General features: G+C 38.4%; 1 protein-coding gene across 1 annotated transcript in view; it reads right to left on the reverse strand.

The window, feature by feature from the left end:
• The window catches only part of LOC139744370 (uncharacterized), a 35,839-nt gene that overhangs the window by 479 nt on the left and 13,207 nt on the right, over positions 1-22,153 (reverse strand). Inside the window, exons 3-14 of the mRNA XM_071654811.1 lie at positions 11,500-11,626; positions 10,918-10,992; positions 10,038-10,126; positions 9,469-9,542; positions 8,555-8,795; positions 4,169-4,246; positions 3,786-3,846; positions 3,367-3,466; positions 2,495-2,598; positions 1,596-1,880; positions 894-1,025; positions 506-565 (exon numbers count right to left, since the gene is read on the reverse strand). Coding sequence (XP_071510912.1) covers positions 506-565; positions 894-1,025; positions 1,596-1,880; positions 2,495-2,598; positions 3,367-3,466; positions 3,786-3,846; positions 4,169-4,246; positions 8,555-8,795; positions 9,469-9,542; positions 10,038-10,126; positions 10,918-10,992; positions 11,500-11,626 — 1,426 coding nt within the window. The remainder of the gene's footprint in view (positions 1-505; positions 566-893; positions 1,026-1,595; positions 1,881-2,494; positions 2,599-3,366; positions 3,467-3,785; positions 3,847-4,168; positions 4,247-8,554; positions 8,796-9,468; positions 9,543-10,037; positions 10,127-10,917; positions 10,993-11,499; positions 11,627-22,153) is intronic.

A 22,153-nucleotide genomic window follows, 5' to 3' on the forward strand; every position in this document is an offset into this window, starting at 1 on the left:
GGATTATTCCCAAGACGTTAGGAAACTACGAACATGCGCACAACTTAGTGCCCTAACATCGTCGACCGTCCGTGGCTAATATCATAGTAAACTTCACTAAATTGGCATTTCCTTGACTAGAGGCCCTTTTCATCTCTTCATGTGTTCAGAAACTGATTGTGAATGTGACGCAATGAGTGAACTACCCAGCTAATATATAACTGTTTGTAATTATCTCAAATGACCCAAGTTTGAAATACAGTTCCATGAAACAGCATACGACCACAGGGCACGTACACGATTACAAAGACTTGTACGTGTGCTTTAGGACTTAAAAGAATGTCTAAAGATGTACATATGCATGTCTAGCTGGGAAACATCTTCAGATGTCAGTACATAAATGCCGCGTAAGGGATATCGAATTTGGAAGTTTATGCCTAAAATAATGTTATTTGAAATGCATAAAGGACACATCGTGGATCTGCGTGAGGGAGGATAAGAAGTGATTTTGAGACGCATCACTTACCAGACTGACGGAAGATTGTGACGTGTCGAATCCCAGCTCTAGATCGAGAGAAGAGAGGCCCTGCCGAGTGGAGTGGGAAAAAAGATAATAAATACAAACATGTGATAGTACAAGGTTCAACTGGGAGAAAATGAAAATGAAAAGTACTGCTGTACACACCAAACAAAACTATGAATTGTAACGCACAAAACCAGAGAAGCAGAAAAGGCCATCACATCAGCCATGGCATAGGCCTTATTTCTAAAATGCTTAAACTGATTTCATGAGTCAAGTACACGTGCAGCTGATTACTTTTACACAGACAACAGTGCACGGTTTTTCAATTAGAAATTTATTCTCAAACATAGGCCACCATCCCGATTGTTGTCGCCACCATGATATAACTTACGAAGCAGTCTTTAGGTTGTAGCAGCTCAACCTGGATGAAGACGGACACATCTTTCCTGGTATCCATGGGAACGGAGGCACGCCTTTGTCGAACGTCTGCTGGTTCCGGGTAGTTAATGTTGGGTGGAGACACCTTGAAATGTAAAGAAATTATATCATCAGCATTAGCATCATCATCATCATCATCACCATCACCATCATCATCATCATCATCATCATCATCATCATCATCATCATCATCGCATGGTATATGCAAATGTCTCCGTCACAGATTTCGCAAACTAGTTACCCCTATGCCTTATGCCCTACATCGATGATGAATGAATGCCAAACCCGAAGTAATTGCAATTCAAAACGAGGTCCAAGTAAAACTCACGAAATACCGTTTAAACTCTATTTTAATCAATTTCATTTATTCTAATTTCATGACTACAAATAACTGACACAACAACAGAATTACAACGAGAATCTTGTGTGCCTCCGTTCTAAATGAGTGACACTCTTTCATTTATATCTAGCGCTCATTTTGTCCAGACTTTATATTCTTTCATGCAACAATAAAAAGAGTATATAATTATTATGAACTCGTTCAAATTACAGTGATATATTTTTATATTCTTTCATGCAACAATAAAAAGAGTATATAATTATTATGAACTCGTTCAAATTACAGTGATATATAAATCAGCTTTATAATTCTTACCGATTTACTCTTGTGGTGGTTACGGCTGCTTGCCCTGGAGGGCCGCTTCGAGTTGTATTCTCTGAACGTGCTGGGAGAGAAGGACTGTTGACTGGGCGTGGCTCCTTTCCTCAGGTCGATGTCAGGCAGGATGGTCGGCACGTGAGCAATCACCTGACCCGGAGTCAGGTGACCGCTCAAACTCTCCGACTCTTCATCATCGCTCTCCGAGAGGCCCTTTGCTCGGGTGAGGAAGGTGGAGGACTCGGAGATGCTGCGGATGTCCATGTGCTGCAGTGTCAGTTGCTAAGATACGAGAGGAGACAAATTTCTCATTAACCTTTACTACCTGTTTGCATGAGTTCGGAATGCAGCGGCATACAATAGTACAAATAAGTTATATACTATATACCTGCCAGGAAAGAGGTCCCACGGTTTAGGTGTTCAAATCATCACAAAAATGAGGATTTTGTCATATTGTGAAGGAGCTTTCAAAACTCTCATTGTCGAATTATGTCACAAATTTCATACCAGAGTCCTTCTGCGGGCAGATAACCATATATTTTTTCAATACACTTAGCACATTGTGTAGAATTTCCTGAGAAAATGGGAACGTGGCAGCTCTTTCTCCGTGGATTTTCCCCCTCAAATGAATTAGAAAATGCTTTATTGTTAACTTTGTGTGGGAATCAGGTATCAAGATTTCAGAATGCAATTTAGTAGCCACAAACGCAGTCAATCTTAGAACTCGTCACCAGCATCATAACAGGTGAATAAAAAAATAATGTAAAGTTGGAAAGTAGTGAGACGTTGAATCTCACTATAGCTAGTGAAACTAGTGAAACTAGTCCAGGACTTCTGTACTGCCTCTGCATATATATCGGAAACATGTAGTATTATTTTCTTTATCTTTGATTTACCGGTCTGTTGTTGCCGAGTAAAAATTTCTTGGGCGCCGCCAGCTTGAGAGGTTCTATATCCGGAAGAGACATGGTCTTCCTTCGACCTTTTCGAGCATCGTAATCTGAAAAAAAAGAAGATAATATGTCTGAATTAAAATCAAGATGGCAGCAACGTTAAACAGTATAACAAGTTGTAATGAAGTATAAAATTAGAAAGAGAGAGAGAGAGAGAGAGAGAGAGAGAGAGAGGATAAAGAGAGATATATACAGGCATATAGATAGGGAGGGAGGAGAAAGAGAAAGGAGAGAGAGAGAGAGAGAGAGAAAGGAGACCGAAAGGTAATTAAAAGGAAAATAATAAGTGAGCATCGTGGAGATACATCTCGTAACAATAACAAGATGCACACATACACGTAAAATGAAATTCAAACGTAACGGAGATGGCACTTCCGTATTTTTTTTTGACAACTGATGTATGAAAATGTATGCAACCGTTTTTGTCAAAAATGTATGCTGTTTATTAGAATTCTTAAATAAAAGAACGGATTGAGAAATACATGTACCAATATTACAAGTATAGATTAGCACTAGGCCTATAGATGAGAGAACAAAAAGCCACAACACAGTAAGAAATGGTCACTTGTATCACTTGGAATGACCAAGATGCACGAAAAGTGAGGTATCGTTGAATCTGAATGACCACCTTACAGAGCTGTCAAATTGAGTTGGAAATCTTACGTTATTTTTTCATCTTCTGGATTATTTCCCCCATCCCTTAAAAAAAGAAAGAAAGAAGAAGAAAAAACTCTATCTATACCTAAATTGGGAGCAAATCTGGAAAAGAAGTAGTAAAATGAAAGAGATATAGTCGTAATATTACCAAGCCTTACCCAATGTATTTGCCACCATGCGAGAGTTGTTTCCGTTCCTGGACTTATCCGTGACGTGACGTTTAGCCGCCTTCAACTGCATCAAAACTTGACACGTTCCCTGCAGGTTAAAGAGTACAAGGTTACACCAGTGATTGCATTTTGTGCATATTTATTTTTCACTTATAACGCTATGAATGTTGTCCAGAACATAATATTCTTTCATCATTTAGGACCATCCACGAGGAAAGTTGATCAATCGAATTCGCCTTTATTCATCTGTTGTTGTTTTTTTAGGGAAAAAAGAACTTTTGTAGCAGTGCCTACAAATCTTATAAGCCAGATTCATCTGTTCCAACATTTTGTCCAAGTTTGCAAAATCGACATCTGTTTCTCACACACACACACACACACACACACACACACACCCCGGGACTCACCGATTTGACCACGTAAATCCAATCTGACTTGTTGCTGTCGCGGACAATAACCTGGCCACGCCTGTACAAAGAAAACACACCATAAAATCACATTGACAGAAAAATACTTCATGCGATTCTGGCAAGTCAGGTAATCGTGTAAAGATATGCATTTGCATATTCAATAAGAACAATAATTGCTGTCTGTTTTTTTTTATGTATCTACGAGGATGTTTTGTTTTGTGGACTTCTGGCTCTTTCATATGCTCGTCGTTTGCATTGTATTTCATAATTGGAATATATCAATGTGGCGCGGTCATTTATACGTGTCTTGTTTGTTTGGGGGCAATAATGACTTTATTTCTTCCGAAACTTTTAAAACTCGCGGGTAGTCTTACACTTACTTGTAGAAGTGAAACAGGCACATCTCTGGATGTCCAAGCAGAATTTCGATCGGCCAGTATTTCATGAAGTTGAGTTGCCTGTTGATGGAAAGTTCGACAAAATACATACAGACATAAATATATTTATACAATATTGTCTCGGGAGGCTTGGGTATACGTGCCAGGTCGACCAATTAGGAGTATTCGAAAATGATTTTCTGTCACATTGGTGCACTGTTACCTGCATATCAGTAGAGCCTACCGACAATACTTACAAAGATATACAAATTAAATATATTAGCACTGTCAACTTCATCGTCGTTATCTTCACAGTCGCCAAACTGTGACATCATTTTGGACTTCATGACTTTAAATATTTCCATGTGAATTTTCATTTCTCGCTATCATCAAAGCTTGTCTGTAACCAAAGGAGACGGAACAACCTTTAATCTGTACTGCTAGCTAATAAGAGCTTTGTTTTAGCCTATTATTTAAGCCCATTGCGACAGTCACTTTTTACAATGAATATGATACAACGTGATCAGCTTTTCGTTGTTTAGTCTGTATGGCGTTGTTTTTAATTGTTACGAGACCGACAGTGGCAATCGTACATTCAGAATCGAGGGCGCCAACAAGTGAGAATGAATCAGGCGTGAACGTTGTGCTCAGTCAATGGCTTTAACGATTAAATCATTCTCAACTGTTAAATTGTTAACGCCCGTATGGCAAGCCATATTACTTTTAAAAAAGATTTTCTGATATCACGAATTCCCTTTCGTGATATCAAAAATTAGAATTTCTGATATCACAAATTCAATTTTTGATATCACAAATACCCATTGGTTTATCACGTAAAACCAATTTTTGATATCACGAAATCGAATTAGTGATATCACAAATTCAATTCGTGATATCACGAATTCAATTCGAGATATCACGAATTCACATTCTTGATATCAAGAAATACATTTTGTGATATCACTAATTCCAATTTGTGATATCATTAATTTACATGGAATTTCAGCACATATCTTTCGCAAAGAAATAATCTGATTTCGAGCATTAGTTTTGCGCTGAAATTCAACCGTAAATTCTAGCGTTAGTTGAGGGCAGAAATACACAGGGAATTCGAGCTTTAGTTCAGTGCAGAAAACCAACTTGAATTTGAGCGTTAGTTGAGCGCAGAAATACAAAGTGAATTCGAGCATTAGTTTTGCGCTGAAATTCAACTGTGAATTCGAGCGTTAGTTGAGCGCAGAAATACACAGGGAATTCGAGCATTAGTTTTGCGCTGAAATTCAGCTGTGAATTCGAGCGTTAGTTGAGCGCAGAAACACACAGCGAATTCGAGCATTAGTTTTGCGCTGAAATTCAACTGTGAATTCGAGCGTTAGTTGAGCGCAGAAATACACAGCGAATTCGAGCATTAGTTTTGCGCTGAAATTCAGCTGTGAATTCGAGCGTTAGTTGAGCGCAGAAATACACAAGGAATTCGAGCATTAGTTTTGCGCTGAAATTCAACTGTGAATTCGAGCGTTAGTTGAGCGCAGAAATACACTGTGAATTCGAGCATTAGTTTAGCGCAGATATTCCTATGGAATTTCAGGTGTTATCTTTACATAGTATATAACGATAGTTACAAAAATCCCTAAATGAAGAGTTTTGGCAACTCGTCTTCATTTAAAGTGATTAGGAATTGGTTTTAAAAGAATCGATGAAAATAAATCGTTTAGCAACATATCTAAAATGCCATTATTGATATGTTGTCAATTACTTCAAAGTCATTATCATATTCTTATTTTTCTCCATTTCTCGCAACTGATTTGGCAGAGACTGGTTGACTTACAACTTTTGTTTGCGTTTCTCTTTACTCTGTCATGTGAAAGATACTCTCTCCCGACCTCCCCCTGTTACTCCTCCGAGTTAATAAGAGAGATTTCTCATTGCGCAGATTAACAAAATTGAAGTCCTTCGTACCACTGCTTTTTTCTTACTACAAATTCTAACTGTTTGTTTGCCATGCATACTGCTGCATAAAATCCTCATAAGATTTGGATATCTTCACTCTTCTTGATCTGGTCTGAAGACTTTTGGGCTTGTGCATTCCAGTTTTGTTCTCCCCGGTTTTGGTTCTTGAATAAACTTGCCTATATAATTACACTTTAAATTATTTTACAAAATCATAAACATATTGGGGCAGGCAAACTGTACACCCAACACTATTGGTCTTAATGGATACACCCCTTTGTTCTGGAGGACTGATTTTGAGGAGTGAGAAAATGTCTTTAGGAGAAACACGTTGCTTTATGTGACCACCAGCCGACACCAGTGGTGGATATTTGACAAGTTTACGACTCCCTCTCGCACCCTGCATGACTCACCAGTCTCTCTATCTTATTCTCCGCTGCTGACATACACACCTCCCTGCACAGACCAGAGGGGTGATTGCCCTCGGTCGGTCCTCCGCAATACAAACACATGGTATGCTTTTATAACACACATACACATACAACCACACATAATTATCATCGATTTGGTGGAAGAGTCTTACTGTATATAAAGGGGATTACTACATGAAAAATGGGGGGGGGGGGGGGGGGATGTATAATGATTAACAATAGTGTAGTAATAGATGACAATTTGAGGACCAAAACGATGAATTAAATGTAGGCCCTAAGTGAACATAGTATCATTGAATTCATGATAACATGTTGCAAAACAATAATTGATTTGTATCAATAATTCAGCGAATATACCTTGATGATCATTTAGGGAATGATGGATGTGTAAATCTCTCATATATAGTTTGTATTTTGAACATTGTTCTAAAAAAAAAAGTTAGCAGTATAATATACCTTCCATCTGAATATCAGCTCAAAAGTAATGTTCCAATTCCCTGTGTATTCTGCGCTAAAAAAAAAAAAAAAAAAACGCTCGAATTCACAGTTGAATTCCAGGGCAAAACTAACTATCGAATTCCCTTTGTATTTCTGCGCTAAACGAATGCTCGAATTCACAGCGATTTTCTGCACTGAACTGACGCTCGAACTCCCTGTGTATTTCAGTGCTCAACTAACGCTCGAATTAACAGGTGAATTTCAGCGCAAAACTAACGCTCGAATTCACTTTGTATTTCTGCGCTAAACTAATGCTCGAATTCACAGCGATTTTCTCCACTGAACTAACGCTCGAAATCCCTGTGTATTTCTGCGCTCAACTAACGCTCGAATTCACAGTTGAATTTCAGCGCAAAACTAACGCTCGAATTCACTTTGTATTTCTGCGCTCAACTAACGCTCGAATTCACAGGGATTTACTGCACTGAACTAACGCTCGAAATCCCTGTGTATTTCTGCGCTCAACTAACGCTCGAATTCACAGTTGAATTTCAACGCAAAACTAACGCTCGAATTCACTTTGTGTTTCTGCGCTCAACTAACGCTCGAATTCACAGTTGATTTTCAGCGCAAAACTAACGCTCGAATTCACTCTGTATTTCTGCGCTCAACTAACGCTCGAATTCACAGGGATTTACTGCACTGAACTAACGCTCGAATTCCCCGTGTATTTCTGCGCTCAACTAACGCTCGAATTCACAGTTGAATTTCAGCGCAAAACTAACGCTCGAATTCCCTGTGAATTACTGATATCACAAATTCGATTTCGTGATATCAATAATTCAATTCGTGATATCACAAAATAGAACTTGTGATATCAGAAATTCGCATTTGTGATATCACAAATAAGAATTGTTGATATCACAAATTCAAATTAGTGATATCACAAATTTATTTCGTGATATCACAAATTCGAATTTGTGATATCAAAAAATAATTTTGTGATATCACGAATCACCATTGGTTTTTCACGTGAAACCTATTTTTGATGTCAAGAATTCGAATTTCTGATATCACAAATTCATTTAGTGATATCTCAAATTGAATTTTAGATATCACTAATTCGAATTTCTGATATCACAAATTGAATTTGTGATATCAAGAATGGATTTTGTGATATCACAAATTCGATTTCTTGATATCACAAATTAAGTTCATGTGCTACACTTACGGGAATTTGTGATATCACAAATTTGATTCTTGATATCATAAATTGAATTCTTGATATCAAATATTTGATTTTATGATATCACAAAATGGAATTTGTGATATCAGAAATTAACTTTAAATGTAAAAAAGGCTTGCCATACGCCCGAAACCAAACGTGCGGAGAGAGGGTGATTTGTTTATTAGACGCCGTGGTATATATATGGCGCCTTGCCGCGTTTAAACAAGTCCTGTTCTCGTTATCTCTTCCTCCAAAAAGCAGCAAGAGTAAGATTCAACTTCTGGCCTCATCGCCACATATTTTTCAGACTCCATACTTCTTACTCCAAGTGGACGAGCTCACCTCAAAAAGCTGATGTGTTCGGGTTCCTGCCCCGGTGCTTGACCTCTCATAAAGATGTCGAAAAAGTCTTCTCGTGTGATGGCCAACAGATCGACCGGGCCTTGGCTGGACACGGTGGCCGTACGCCGCCCGTGGTGAAGGATGGCAATCTCACCGAAGCTGCTTCCTCGTCGCAGCACGGCCGCCGTGCGCACCGTCGTCTCCCCCGTGTCGGCGTTCGTCGTCAGAATTGTAACCACGACTGTGATCAAGGAAAAAAAGGACGAGATTACGATTACAAAAGAACAGTTTGCAGAGACGCTGCACGGGGTAGGGAACATAACAATATTTTGTGTCGGCATAGCATGTGCTGAATCTGCAGTTGATACTGCTTTCAAGGTATCCTTTGTTACTAGCCACGTTGCTGTTAAAAATTGATTGAGAAAAAAAAAGAAGAAGCGAAAAGTCGCTTCAGATTAAAAGGCACAAACTGTTAGTCTTAACATGCTTTCATTCAAGTCCTGTTTTAATCAGTGGCAGGCTAATGTAATATATATTTTTGAAGTTTGATGATTTTCAAACACATCTCTGTGTGGAACATCTGAAACAGGTCGGAAAATGCAAACGAGGAGTATCATTATTGCCGGCGCGAGTGTAAATATGGTTACGTAGAATGGAAATTATTGAGTTGCGAGGTCTGTTTGTTTAGCTGTAATTTAGCAGCTTTGTATAATGAACAATGTCAACATAAGTTGTTCTTTTGGTGGGAGTGCTGTTACGTAACATATTCATGCTGATGACATCATTCCTCCGGCACGCGTAAATATTTGTGAAAGCCTCATAAGCAGTCATGGTTTTCGCTCACGTTAAGGTTTTCATAAAAATAATGTGATAATGAAGATTTAAGTGGAAGGAGGCCTACTTAAAACACTCACCTGACCCGGAAATGACGAAGTAGAAATTCTCAGCGTAATGACCCTGCCTAATGATGACCCGTTTTGGAGGAATGCTGGAAGATCAAATGAAAATCAAATTACAAGTATGAGTAAAGAGGCGCAAACAATGATGTAGTATACATATGAAGAGTTTGTCAAATCCATTTTTGTTCAATTGAAATATTTGCCATCAAAGCTGCTAGTAAAACAGAGAAAAGGGTGAGAAAACTTGGGATATTCTTTATCATATCGTCAAGAATATTTCTTTTTATCTAACAGTTAAGAGCGATATCATTTGAAAGGTTTTCTCTTACCCTATCTGATGATGGTCTTACTTTAAAAAGTTTCGAAATGGCGCTTGGCCCGTTTTACGATAAAGCTCTTCACATATCACGACTAGGAACGCTACATTGCTTTCTCTGCTATTATCCTCTTTCGTGCTCATTAAATAAATGTGCTTGCACACTTATCGATATCATTTATTTTGCATAAACGTATCCTCTAACTTTCAATTCTATTAGATTCAGCGCTTACAGATTGATTAAACGACAAGAGAAATTGATACTCACAATTCATACCAGGCGACTTTAACGAGTTTTTCCTGCATGTGAAGAGGGTATTCAGCGAAAGACTTCATCGTTTGAAGACCAATCAGAGCCTATACACGAGGTGGAAGAAATTAGAGGTGAAAAAGAAATTTGACTATCAATAAGTGTGGGATATTCTCCAACCAATAAAAGTATGAATGTGCGTTGAATAGAGTCCGTTGTTCATTGAAATTCCCCCATCAAAGTGTTTTTTTTTTTCTTTTTTGTGATTACCGAGACAATGATTGCAACAGAAAGGGCTTAACATCGTAAATGCAACTAAAGTTCGTTGGTCACAATTTCAACTCTTGATGTAGCTTGTCTTCGTTTTCCAATCACAAAAACAGGCAAATATCAACGTCTGCCGAATATTTTTCTTGCATCTTTATGTTTATTCATCTGTTGTTCATTGGCTTTGTTTTTGTTTGTTTGTTTTCTCCTGTTGTGATGTGGTACCATGACTCTATCCGAGTCTGATACTACTTGTAGAGCTATGACCACAATTTCAACTCTAAACTGCATCGACGTTTCACGACAAAGTCAGGAGAAATGCCACCCTTTGTCGAATGATATGTTTTGTACATTGTAATATACCTCTTAATCTGTCGTTTGTGTTGTTTTTTCTTTCAGTTTCTGATACTTTCGTGCAATACATTGTCTCTCAGTCTCTTAAGCCTCCATGACCTATTCGTGTGTCAGTTTCTAGTTCTCTGAGCCAATTCCCTAGGGACTTGCTTACAAAAATAGGCGGATTAGTCCCAACAGCGTGAAAATGAACTCGAACGCACTCGGGCGACAAAACTTGATTGACAAGTGTCACCTGGACAAGTGCATCAGGGGAATTACACTGAGTACGCCATACCGTTCCGAGTTGTTCCTTCGATCTAGAGTGGCTGGGCGTGCTCAAGATGTTTTTGACTTCTGGCGTCAGTCCCACCTGTAGCGTTGATTAGAAAAGAAGATTGAGATGAAAATGTGTTTGTTATACCTGGGTCATTCTACATGACTTGTAGTGTCGATTTTCTTGTCAGATGTTAACATAGTTGTTATGACACAGTTCTCTCAATCCACTATTATGTTACGCTCTTCTGAAAGACATCTTGACTATTCAGATATTCATCTATTTCACGCCGTTTTCACGCTAACAGATAGACAATATTGGTTTTATTTTTGTTCAGGAAAAATAGTAGTACCTTGTATATAGTTTGACTACTCTGACGGGCCTGACGGCATCATCTCCTATAATTGAACCCATGACGGGACAGAACAAAAAACAAAAAGAGAATCTCAGTAATAATTCTTTTTTCTGAGCTAAAGTGACGACAAACTAAATTTAAGTTTAGCGACATCTCTAAGCAAGAAGTTGGATCATTGGTTATCATGATGCCATGTATAGGGTCTATCGGTAAACAAAGGAAAATGGAACAAATTTATAGCCGCTCACCTCTTTCTTGACTTTGAAGTAGTTTCGGTCAAACGATAAACCGGAGAGCTTCATATTGTCAGACTGATATTCTTCGGCGAGACTTGTAAATGTCATTGGTTCAACCTTCTCTGCTTCTTGCTTGGTTCTGAAATCAAATAGAAGAAGATAATGTAAACAAACTCACAATCCAGTCAAATTACAACGAAGAAACTTGGTATCAAATTGCTGATATCTTATATTTAAATCTTTCCTTGTCGTGCTTTTTCACAATGATTTTGACAAAATTCAAAAAATTCGGAGGTATCTATCTTGTCGCAAGTACCTTGATACAAGATTCCTCCCTGCACTATTATTCACAATCAGATGCAAGAGTCCAATATGAAGATATAACGTGATCGAGCTTTAGGAGAGGAAAGCTTTCTCCTCCTCCTTCTCCTCCTCCTCCTCCTCCTCCTTCTTCTTCTTCTTCTTCTTCTTCTTCTTCTACTTCTACTTCTTCTTCTTCTTTTTGTTATCAATTCCCTGACTGAAAACTGAAGAGAGCGCTCCGGACGGATCAGAATGAATGAGTGAATATGCTTCTCAAAATTCTTCCAAAAAGACTTGATGAATAAGGTAAGGTAACAACAACACAGCAAATAACGCAGTGAATATCGGTAGAGCCATGCTATACATATAGGCCTAAGTATAATATGAACTCCTTTTCCCACCTAACAACGTTGTGGGTTTGTTTCAGATATATCGTAAGAATGATCCAGTCAATTACATATAACATGTCAAAGATATGATATGAGCGGATACGTAAAGATAATGTGTTGCGGGGAGAAGAGCAAGGGGATTAATCATTGGGTGCATGGTTAGATGATATTCAAGGAGCAGCAAGAGAGGGAAAGCACCGGAGTGGATATATAGCCCGCCAACTATACCGACATGGAGTCTGCAGTTGACATGACGTAATATTGTGTTGTGCATGAGTATAACCAAATATTCCTTTACCGGAATTGCACCTTCATACTCTCCTTTTGTAAGGGCGTTAGAACAGAATGCGTTAAAGAGACACATACTGCATGCTTTGAAACAACGATTGTTTCTTAGTGGTGAGAATAATTATGCAACATAGCCAATTGCCAATATAATAGCTTTTCGTATGAAGAGGTATATACTAGTAGTAGCTCTCATTTGTATCGCGTTATTGTACGGCTCAAATAGTGGAATCACAGCGGTCATATTCACAAAGAGTTAGTGGACAGGCATATATGCGATTACATGAATATTATGATATAATAAACTTATGACGCGTGACGCGTACTCAATTTAGTAGAGCCATTGTTTTTGAGAGAAGCTGGAAAACGCCTTTTTTATGATAGCATTTGATTCTTGAGTGTTTTGAGTGCCGACTGGCACAGAAGACCTCATTACACACTGTTCAGTCTCGGGCACAGGAAGAGTTAAAATACCTAGTAATTCAAATCAATTTAATGATTTCATGTTTCTTGGATGAAGACAAGCCTCTTTAATACACTGAAATTCAGGGCGTGCTTCGCCCACACCAAATCCTCACCCTTGAGATTCGATGGAACTTTCTTAAAAACAGATAAGACTAACCTCTTGTAAAACAATGATTCTAGGAAAGGGGAGCACATAATTCAATTAAAACAGTAATATCATATATCTTCGAGCAACAAAAACAACAACACAAAATCCGAGCGGACAGAATAGAATAAAGACAAAAACAAAATAAAAAGCAAATAGCTACGAAAAAAATAAAAAAATGGGTTTTGATTCAGATTTTCAAAAACCATGTGGGGAAATATGGGATATATCAGACAAACCAGATGACTTTGAATATTCATTTTATTGGGAGGATCCACCTTCGTGGTTAGGAACTTTGGATGGGTAGTATTAAACATTAATTGCTTCAAGTGCACGCAAACTCACATCACACCTCCCATTTTGGAGGTGAGACTCCCTGGTATATCTAATGGGTCATTAAAGCCACTTGGCTTAGAAGCCAAATTAACACGTTAAAAGTTAGGAATTCCCAAGACCTGTCAAGGGGTATACCTTATAGCTACACTTATTACAACAAGTTGCTGTAACCACCCGTAATTAGCACCACCTCTTTAATAGGGTGTCCAAACACCCAATCCAATATGGAAGGCCTAATGAATGTAAACACTCGTTGGCCCTCCATAAAGTGAAGTAGGAGGGACTGATAGAGTGACTGCTGGTTATATTGTGACTGCTGGCTGCTCGTTTGCACGTTCATCCAGCACCGCTGGCGCAGTGACACAATCATGATACCACTATCTCATTTTCGCTTCAATTACACATTATGATCTGAAACGGTAACTTAACAGTAAATCTATCGGGAAGCTTATTTCACAAAACCCCTTCAGAAGAGGAGAAACTATGACAGTTCCTTGGTAGACATGCTGAAAATTACATTGATTATGATATCTAAGCCGAAATTAGGCATGATATTACTCTCTTATTTAATCTTTTACCAGAGGTGACAATGAAATAAAGTGGTGACACCATTTCACACTAAATGCACATTCATGTCACACCTTATCTTAAATACGCACAACTCCTATCAAAAGTGCTGATATCAATATATTATTAAAAGATAATTTTGAAGAGGCATCTCTTTTCTCATTTACGTTTATAAATTTTCTATCTTTATTCCCGCTAGTTGTTAGCGCCATCTTGCCGTGTTCGGACTATTCGTTACCATTTTCGCAGGGTTTATCTACCCAATACTTCGTAGCAACAGCACGTTCAATACTAGTGTTATGCCACTGACATGCAAAATTAAACATCATCGATCAAACGTCGCGAAAGTAAACTGCATTTTGGTCATAAGACCATTGTACTTCTTGACAACGCTGTGGGAACGTTTTATGATAAGTTATTTAACCTTTGATGTGGTTTTCCAGGTTTGGAAAGGCCTATAATCAGCACTGAGCTCCAAATTTATGATTTCTTTTTTAAATTCAAGCAAACACACAGAAGAAAAATAACTCAGGCGTCTAGCGTGATACTACTACATGTACATCCACACATCAGTACAAAAGCTATACCAGCGTATAGCAGCGTGTCCACAAAGCAAAAATGTAAAAACCAAAACTTTAGATTCTACACAGCATATTACGACATGGACATTGCAAATGTTCTTGAAAAAAAAAAATCATCGCGTTCCTCAGCTTCGGGTTTTACAAGAAACATAAAGGGATGATGGGAATAGAGAGTAGGCCTACGGCAAGTTTAAATACTCCGGCGACAAGTACCGCATCGAACTATTTTTCTATTTCACCGACTATCAAAATATCGGTTTCTCTTTTGTCGGAATGCCGTATCGACATCAGGGTATTGAAAGAGAGTGTAATTGATGGACCAAACCTGTCAAACGACTATACTTAGCACCCAAACCCCACGGGACTCATCAGACGCTCCGTCAACAATGAACTTGGCAACACATGGCAACACCAACAATAGTCAGCGTCGACATGTTTGAGGAAAATGTTTAACGAGCGGGTGTGATTTGAACGAAATAATACAATGTCCTTTGTCCAGTAGGAGAACAACTGAAACTAACAATACAAATAGTATCTATAGTGGGTAGAAACGAACCTTTTGTACGCGACCTTGAACATACAGTTACGAAGATTGTAGAGATTATATTAACACACACACACACACACACACACACACACACACACACACACACACACACACACACACACAAACACACACACACACACCAAGGGATAGGGCTACGATGTAAACTAGTTGCCGGCTCATGAGCGTAGAAATATGCTCTCTCTCTTTTGAGATTTGATAAACTTTGAGTAAACTGCAGATATTGATTCAACTGCAGACATGGGTTTGGAATAAATGCAGACTGCACATTGTGTGAGCTGATGAGTTCCTTAAAGAAGATACTTCAGTTGTTATCTAATCATGAATTTCGATTGCATCGCTAGCTTGAGCTGCAAACACTGCCAGCGTTTACGACAGCAACCGCCGGGTAGCTCCTCCGTTACCAAGGTTACGGAATGCTCGCCAGCAATGTAGACGGTGTTCAGGCTGGCGTTGTTCCGACATCAAGCAGATTTGGGGACAAATCAAACATCGTTAAGCTAGTGTTGTTGCTGCTTCTTTTTTTTTTTCGTGCAGATGTCGCAGTGTCACTCTGAGAGGAGGGATTAGATTATTTGCGTAATGTGACTGCAAATAGGAAATAGAGATTAGAATCCCCCTAGCGCTTCTCTAGGCCCAACTGATATACAGAGAGCAGTAAACCAAGTGTTTTGAAAAAAAATCCCGCCGTCTGCATACACGCACCCACTCGCCAACACTTAAACACCATCAGAAAGTACATTCGATCTGGATGGATGGTAAAGGATACTAGGGTATTGTCCGCAAGAAAGATCTTAATGGAATGATTTCGTGCATTACAGACTGGGGGGGGGGGGGGACGAAGACTGAATAATTGAACTGAACAGTGACTCACATGGATATACAAACACACAAGGAAAGCTCGTGGGAATTTCAAATTTAAAACAACGACTAAGACTGCACTATGTCAACTTACCTTCACCTTACTCCTAACTTGAATTATAAAGTTCTTCTCGATATCAAAGTTGACTTTGTGACTTTGATAATAGAGAAATACCAAAGAGACAGACCAGGTGTCCTTCCAACCCTGTCCCTATCTTTTCATCTCCCTCGCCCCCCCCCCCACACACATAATATATATGAACTTAATTTCATTTAATGCTTAATTGTTATATCAAAGTGACCAATATGGCAATGTCTTTTACTATTATCATGTACTAGCGCAATTGCTACTTCCAAAACAAATACTAAGCAATAAAAGTTAATGCTGCTTTCTTTCTTTCTTTCGTTTCTTTGTGTCCGTCTTTTCTATGTCCTTGTTTGTCACCATCCCCTCCCCCCAGAAAAAAAAAACCACCGAACAACTCTGAGCACTGTTATTACATAAACTGTAATACTACAAATAGAACTGACAACAAAATTAACACCTCTAAAAGCCAAACGAGACTCCCCGAATGTATTACATCTCACATGCGTATTCAGTCGATTGTAATGCAGATAACTTCGCGGAGTGAAAAAAGATCCCGCGGGTCATGATTCGTTGTTTTTTTTTTTATTTCAACTGCCTCTTCAAGATGACGTCATGATACGATATGATTCGATCCGGAAGTATTGTTCTTTTCCGTACGAAACACTTGTCGATTGACTGCCGTTATTTTACCGTTTCTCTTTGACAGAGGACGAGATCGATAGTATCGATCGATAACGAGTTTCTTATTCTTTCGGAGGAAAGACTGCAGCGGAGAAAAAAAGTACTGGTATGTATCATGAATGTGGGGGAAAAGGGGAAATAGAGAGAAAATGAAACTAGGTTACGCACTCTTGACTTTCGAGCTTGGACTGACAGAGATCTACGATAGTGTTACAAGTTTGCAACATAACATGATTTACACGGGCGTCACTTCCCGTCGGTTTATCGAAGATTTATCACTAACGATGATGCGGAAGCGGTGAAATTTGATAAGTGAATGTTCGTAACATACATGCAGGTATCCTCTATGATATCCTTCGTGTTTATAGCGGAAAATCTTTCATGGTCAATGTCATACGGGTGCGGGGTAAATTCATCAAAGTCTTGGGTTACAATGCTCGCTGACAGGTGATCAGGCAAGCGTCCTGACTAGAACATGGAAAAAAAATTTCCGTAAGCATGAAAGTGATAACAAAACAGACAAGAGAACAAATAAAAAACACTCGTAAATCACCACATTCATGCATTCAGGTAAAGTGGATTACATCTAGGCTAAAGCTGGCACCTAAAATATAACGTTTGAATACAGTGTTTGACTATATGGTTATCAAAAACAAAGTATTTTTCATCACTAGAACAATATTCAAAGCTCTAAGGAATGGTCCAATCAGCAAGGAAATGCAATATCGCAAATGTTGATTGCAGTTTACTATACAAGTATATTCTGTACTTGTTATCATAACTCTATACCCCGTCACTGAAGTTCGCTCTGAATAACAGCTCCGCGGGAGACATGGGGATGAGGGAAGAGAAGGGGACGTGATGTTGTCATGGTTACTCGAGTTAACCCTACACAAGTGGGGAGACACGTCACATGTATACACGATCCTATACTATGGTGTTCGGGGGCTCGTATGGCAAGCCATATTACTTTTAAAAAAGATTTTCTGATATCACGAATTCCCTTTCGTGATATCAAAAATTCGAATTTCTGATATCACAAATTCAATTTTTGATATCACAAATACCCATTGGTTTATCACGTAAAACCAATTTTTGATATCACGAAATCGAATTAGTGATATCACAAATTCAATTCGTGATATCACGAATTCAATTCGAGATATCACGAATTCACATTCTTGATATCAAGAAATACATTTTGTGATATCACTAATTCCAATTTGTGATATCATTAATTTACATGGAATTTCAGCACATATCTTTCGCAAAGAAATAATCTGATTTCGAGCATTAGTTTTGCGCTGAAATTCAACCGTAAATTCTAGCGTTAGTTGAGGGCAGAAATACACAGGGAATTCGAGCTTTAGTTCAGTGCAGAAAACCAACTTGAATTTGAGCGTTAGTTGAGCGCAGAAATACACACGGAATTCGAGCATTAGTTTTGCGCTGAAATTCAACTGTGAATTCGAGCGTTAGTTGAGCGCAGAAATACACAGCGAATTCGAGCATTAGTTTTGCGCTGAAATTCAGCTGTGAATTCGAGCGTTAGTTGAGCGCAGAAACACACAGCGAATTCGAGCATTAGTTTTGCGCTGAAATTCAACTGTGAATTCGAGCGTTAGTTGAGCGCAGAAATACACAGCGAATTCGAGCATTAGTTTTGCGCTGAAATCCAACTGTGAATTCGAGCGTTAGTTGAGCGCAGAAATACACAAGGAATTCGAGCATTAGTTTTGCGCTGAAATTCAACTATGAATTCGAGCGTTAGTTGAGCGCAGACATACACTGTGAATTCGAGCATTTGTTTAGCGCAGATATTCCTATGGAATTTCAGGTGTTATCTTTACATAGTATATAACGATAGTTACAAAAAAACCCTAAATGAAGAGTTTTGGCAACTCGTCTTCATTTAAAGTGATTAGGAATTGATTTTAAAAGAATCGATGAAAATAAATCGTTTAGCAACATATCTAAAATGCCATTATTGATATGTTGTCAATTACTTCAAAGTCATTATTATATTCTTATTTTTCTCCATTTCTCGCCACTGATTTGGCAGAGACTGGTTGACTTACAACTTTTGTTTGCGTTTCTCTTTACTCTGTCATGTGAAAGATACTCTCTCCCGACCTCCCCCTGTTACTCCTCCGAGTTAATAAGAGAGATTTCTCATTGCGCAGATTAACAAAATTGAAGTCCTTCGTACCACTGCTTTTTTCTTACTACAAATTCTAACTGTTTGTTTGCCATGCATACTGCTACATAAAATCCTCATAAGATCTGGATATCTTCACTCTTCTTGATCTGGTCTGAAGACTTTTGGGCTTGTGCATTCCAGTTTTGTTCTCCCCGGTTTTGGTTCTTGAATAAACTTGCCTATATAATTACACTTTAAAATAATTATTTTACAAAATCATAAACATATTGGGGCAGGCAAACTGTACACCCAACACTATTGGTCTTAAGGGATACACCCCTTTGTTCTGGAGGACTGATTTTGAGGAGTGAGAAAATGTCTTTAGGAGAAACACGTTGCTTTATGTGACCACCAGCCGACACCAGTGGTGGACATTTGACAAGTTTACGACTCCCTCTCGCACCCTGCATGACTCACAGTCTCTCTATCTTATTCTCCGCTGCTGACATACACAGACCAGAGGGGTGATTGCACTCGGTCGGTCCTCCGCAATACAAACACATGGTATGCTTTTATAACACACATACACATAAAACCACACATAATTATCATCGATTTGGTGGAAGAGTCTTACTGTATATAAAGGGGATTACCACATAAAAAAAATAGGGGGGGGGATGTATAATGATTAACAATAATGTAGTAATAGATGACAATTTGAGGACCAAAACGATGAATTAAAATAGTATGCCCTAAGTGAACATAGTATCATTGAATTCATGATAACATGTTGCAAAACAATAATTGATTTGTATCAATAATTCAGCGAATATACCTTGATGATCATTTAGGGAATGATGGATGTGTAAATCTCTCATATATAGTTTGTATTTTGAACATTGTTCTAAAAAAAAAAATAGCAGTATAATATACCTTCCATCTGAACATCAGCTCAAAAGTAATGTTCCAATTCCCTGTGTATTCTGCGCTAAAAAAGAAAAAAAAAAACCGCTCGAATTCACAGTTGAATTCCAGGGCAAAACTAACTATTGAATTCCCTTTGTATTTCTGCGCTAAACGAATGCTCGAATTCACAGCGATTTTCTGCACTGAACTGACGTTCGAACTCCCTGTGTATTTCAGCGCTCAACTAACGCTCGAATTAACAGGTGAATTTCAGCGCAAAACTAACGCTCGAATTCACTTTGTATTTCTGCGCTAAACTAATGCTCGAATTCACAGCGATTTTCTGCACTGAACTAACGCTCGAAATCCCTGTGTATTTCTGCGCTCAACTAACGCTCGAATTCACAGTTGAATTTCAGCGCAAAACTAACGCTCGAATTCACTTTGTATTTCTGCGCTCAAATAACGCTCGAATTCACAGGGATTTACTGCACTGAACTAACGCTCGAAATCCCTGTGTATTTCTGCGCTCAACTAACGCTCGAATTCAGTTGAATTTCAACGCAAAACTAACGCTCGAATTCACTTTGTATTTCTGCGCTCAACTAACACTCGAATTCACAGTTGATTTTCAGCGCAAAACTAACGCTCGAATTCACTTTGTATTTCTGCGCTCAACTAACGCTCGAATTCACAGGGATTTACTGCACTGAACTAACGCTCGAATTCCCCGTGTATTTCTGCGCTCAACTAACGCTCGAATTCACAGTTGAATTTCAGCGCAAAACTAACGCTCGAATTCCCTGTGAATTACTGATATCACAAATTCGATTTTGTGATATCAATAATTCAATTCGTGATATCACAAAATAGAATTTGTGATATCAGAAATTCGCATTTGTGATATCACAAATAAGAATTGTTGATATCACAAATTCAAATTAGTGATATCACAAATTTATTTCGTGATATCACAAATTCGAATTTGTGATATCAAAAAATAATTTTGTGATATCACGAATCACCATTGGTTTTTCACGTGAAACCTATTTTTGATATCAAGAATTCGAATTTCTGATATCACAAATTCATTTAGTGATATCTCAAATTGAATTTTAGATATCACTAATTCGAATTTCTGATATCACAAATTGAATTTGTGATATCAAGATTGAATTTTGTGATATCACAAATTCGATTTCTTGATATCACAAATTAAGTTCATGTGCTACACTTACGGGAATTTGTGATATCACAAATTTGATTCTTGATATCATAAATTGAATTCTTGATATCAAAAATTTGATTTTATGATATCACAAAATGGAATTTGTGATATCAGAAATTAACTTTAAATGTAAAAAAGGCTTGCCATAGGCTCGGCAGTTGTAGGTCGAGAGCTGATATAAACTAGGACAATGGGACCCCGAAGTTTGGGGGGGGGGGGGGGAGGAATCCACTAACGAGCAGAGAAGGAAGGGTCGAAGTATATCGATGGAACTTGGACTTAACTTGGACTTAAGAAATTTAACATCATCTGACGGAAGAAAGGAAATTTATTAAAACGGCGAAGCCGCACGAGGAGGACAAATTGTCCGAGAGGAAGAAAAAGAATAAAGAAAGAAAGACAGACAAAAGGAAGGAAGGAAAACAAGAAGGAGCAAAAGAACATGAAAGTAGAAGACAGAAAGAGACAAAATGGGAAAATGCAGAATGAAATGAAGAGAGAAGATGATTTTGATGGAAACGAAAAGGGTAAAAAGGACTCTTGAAGTGAGAACTAGGAGCCATGAAAGAAGTTGAATGTAAGTGTTACAGCATCATTTAGTCTGTCAGGAATAAGATATCCGACGCAACATTCTTCGAGATTTTGATAATCTGGACTCAGTGAACGAGCAGAGAAGGCTTGAGGGGCTTCGGGTGGAAAGACAATACCCTCAACGACACGCTCACCATCTCCTTCGGGAGATCGAACAGTGCTACGTGCTCGACGAGACAGCCTACCGGTCGGGTTTCACCTGGTCCACCTCGGCGGAGGTGGGAAGGTGAAACAGGGGTTATTTCATCGGAACACATGGACCCCGTTTGACAAAGATATGTGCGTTTTTATGATCTGTCATGTAGTTCGGTAATATTCTGAGTACTTTTCCCATTTTATCATGAGTACTGAAGGGAGGCCGGGTTATACTTCATCTGCTGATTCGTGCTTAAAGTACTTCACACTACCTTTACTACACATAGACATACATACCGACATCATTTAAACAAAAATACATCTTTTATCACTTAAAAATGAAAAACAAAAAGAATATAAAGGAGCGCATGAAATTCTATCTTATGCATATATATATATA

This window comes from Diadema antillarum, unplaced genomic scaffold (genome assembly GCF_040938485.1).
Source record: "Diadema antillarum isolate AM-2024a unplaced genomic scaffold, OU_Dant_1.0 seq00001165_RagTag, whole genome shotgun sequence".
In the NCBI taxonomy this organism is placed as follows: domain Eukaryota; kingdom Metazoa; phylum Echinodermata; class Echinoidea; order Diadematoida; family Diadematidae; genus Diadema; species Diadema antillarum.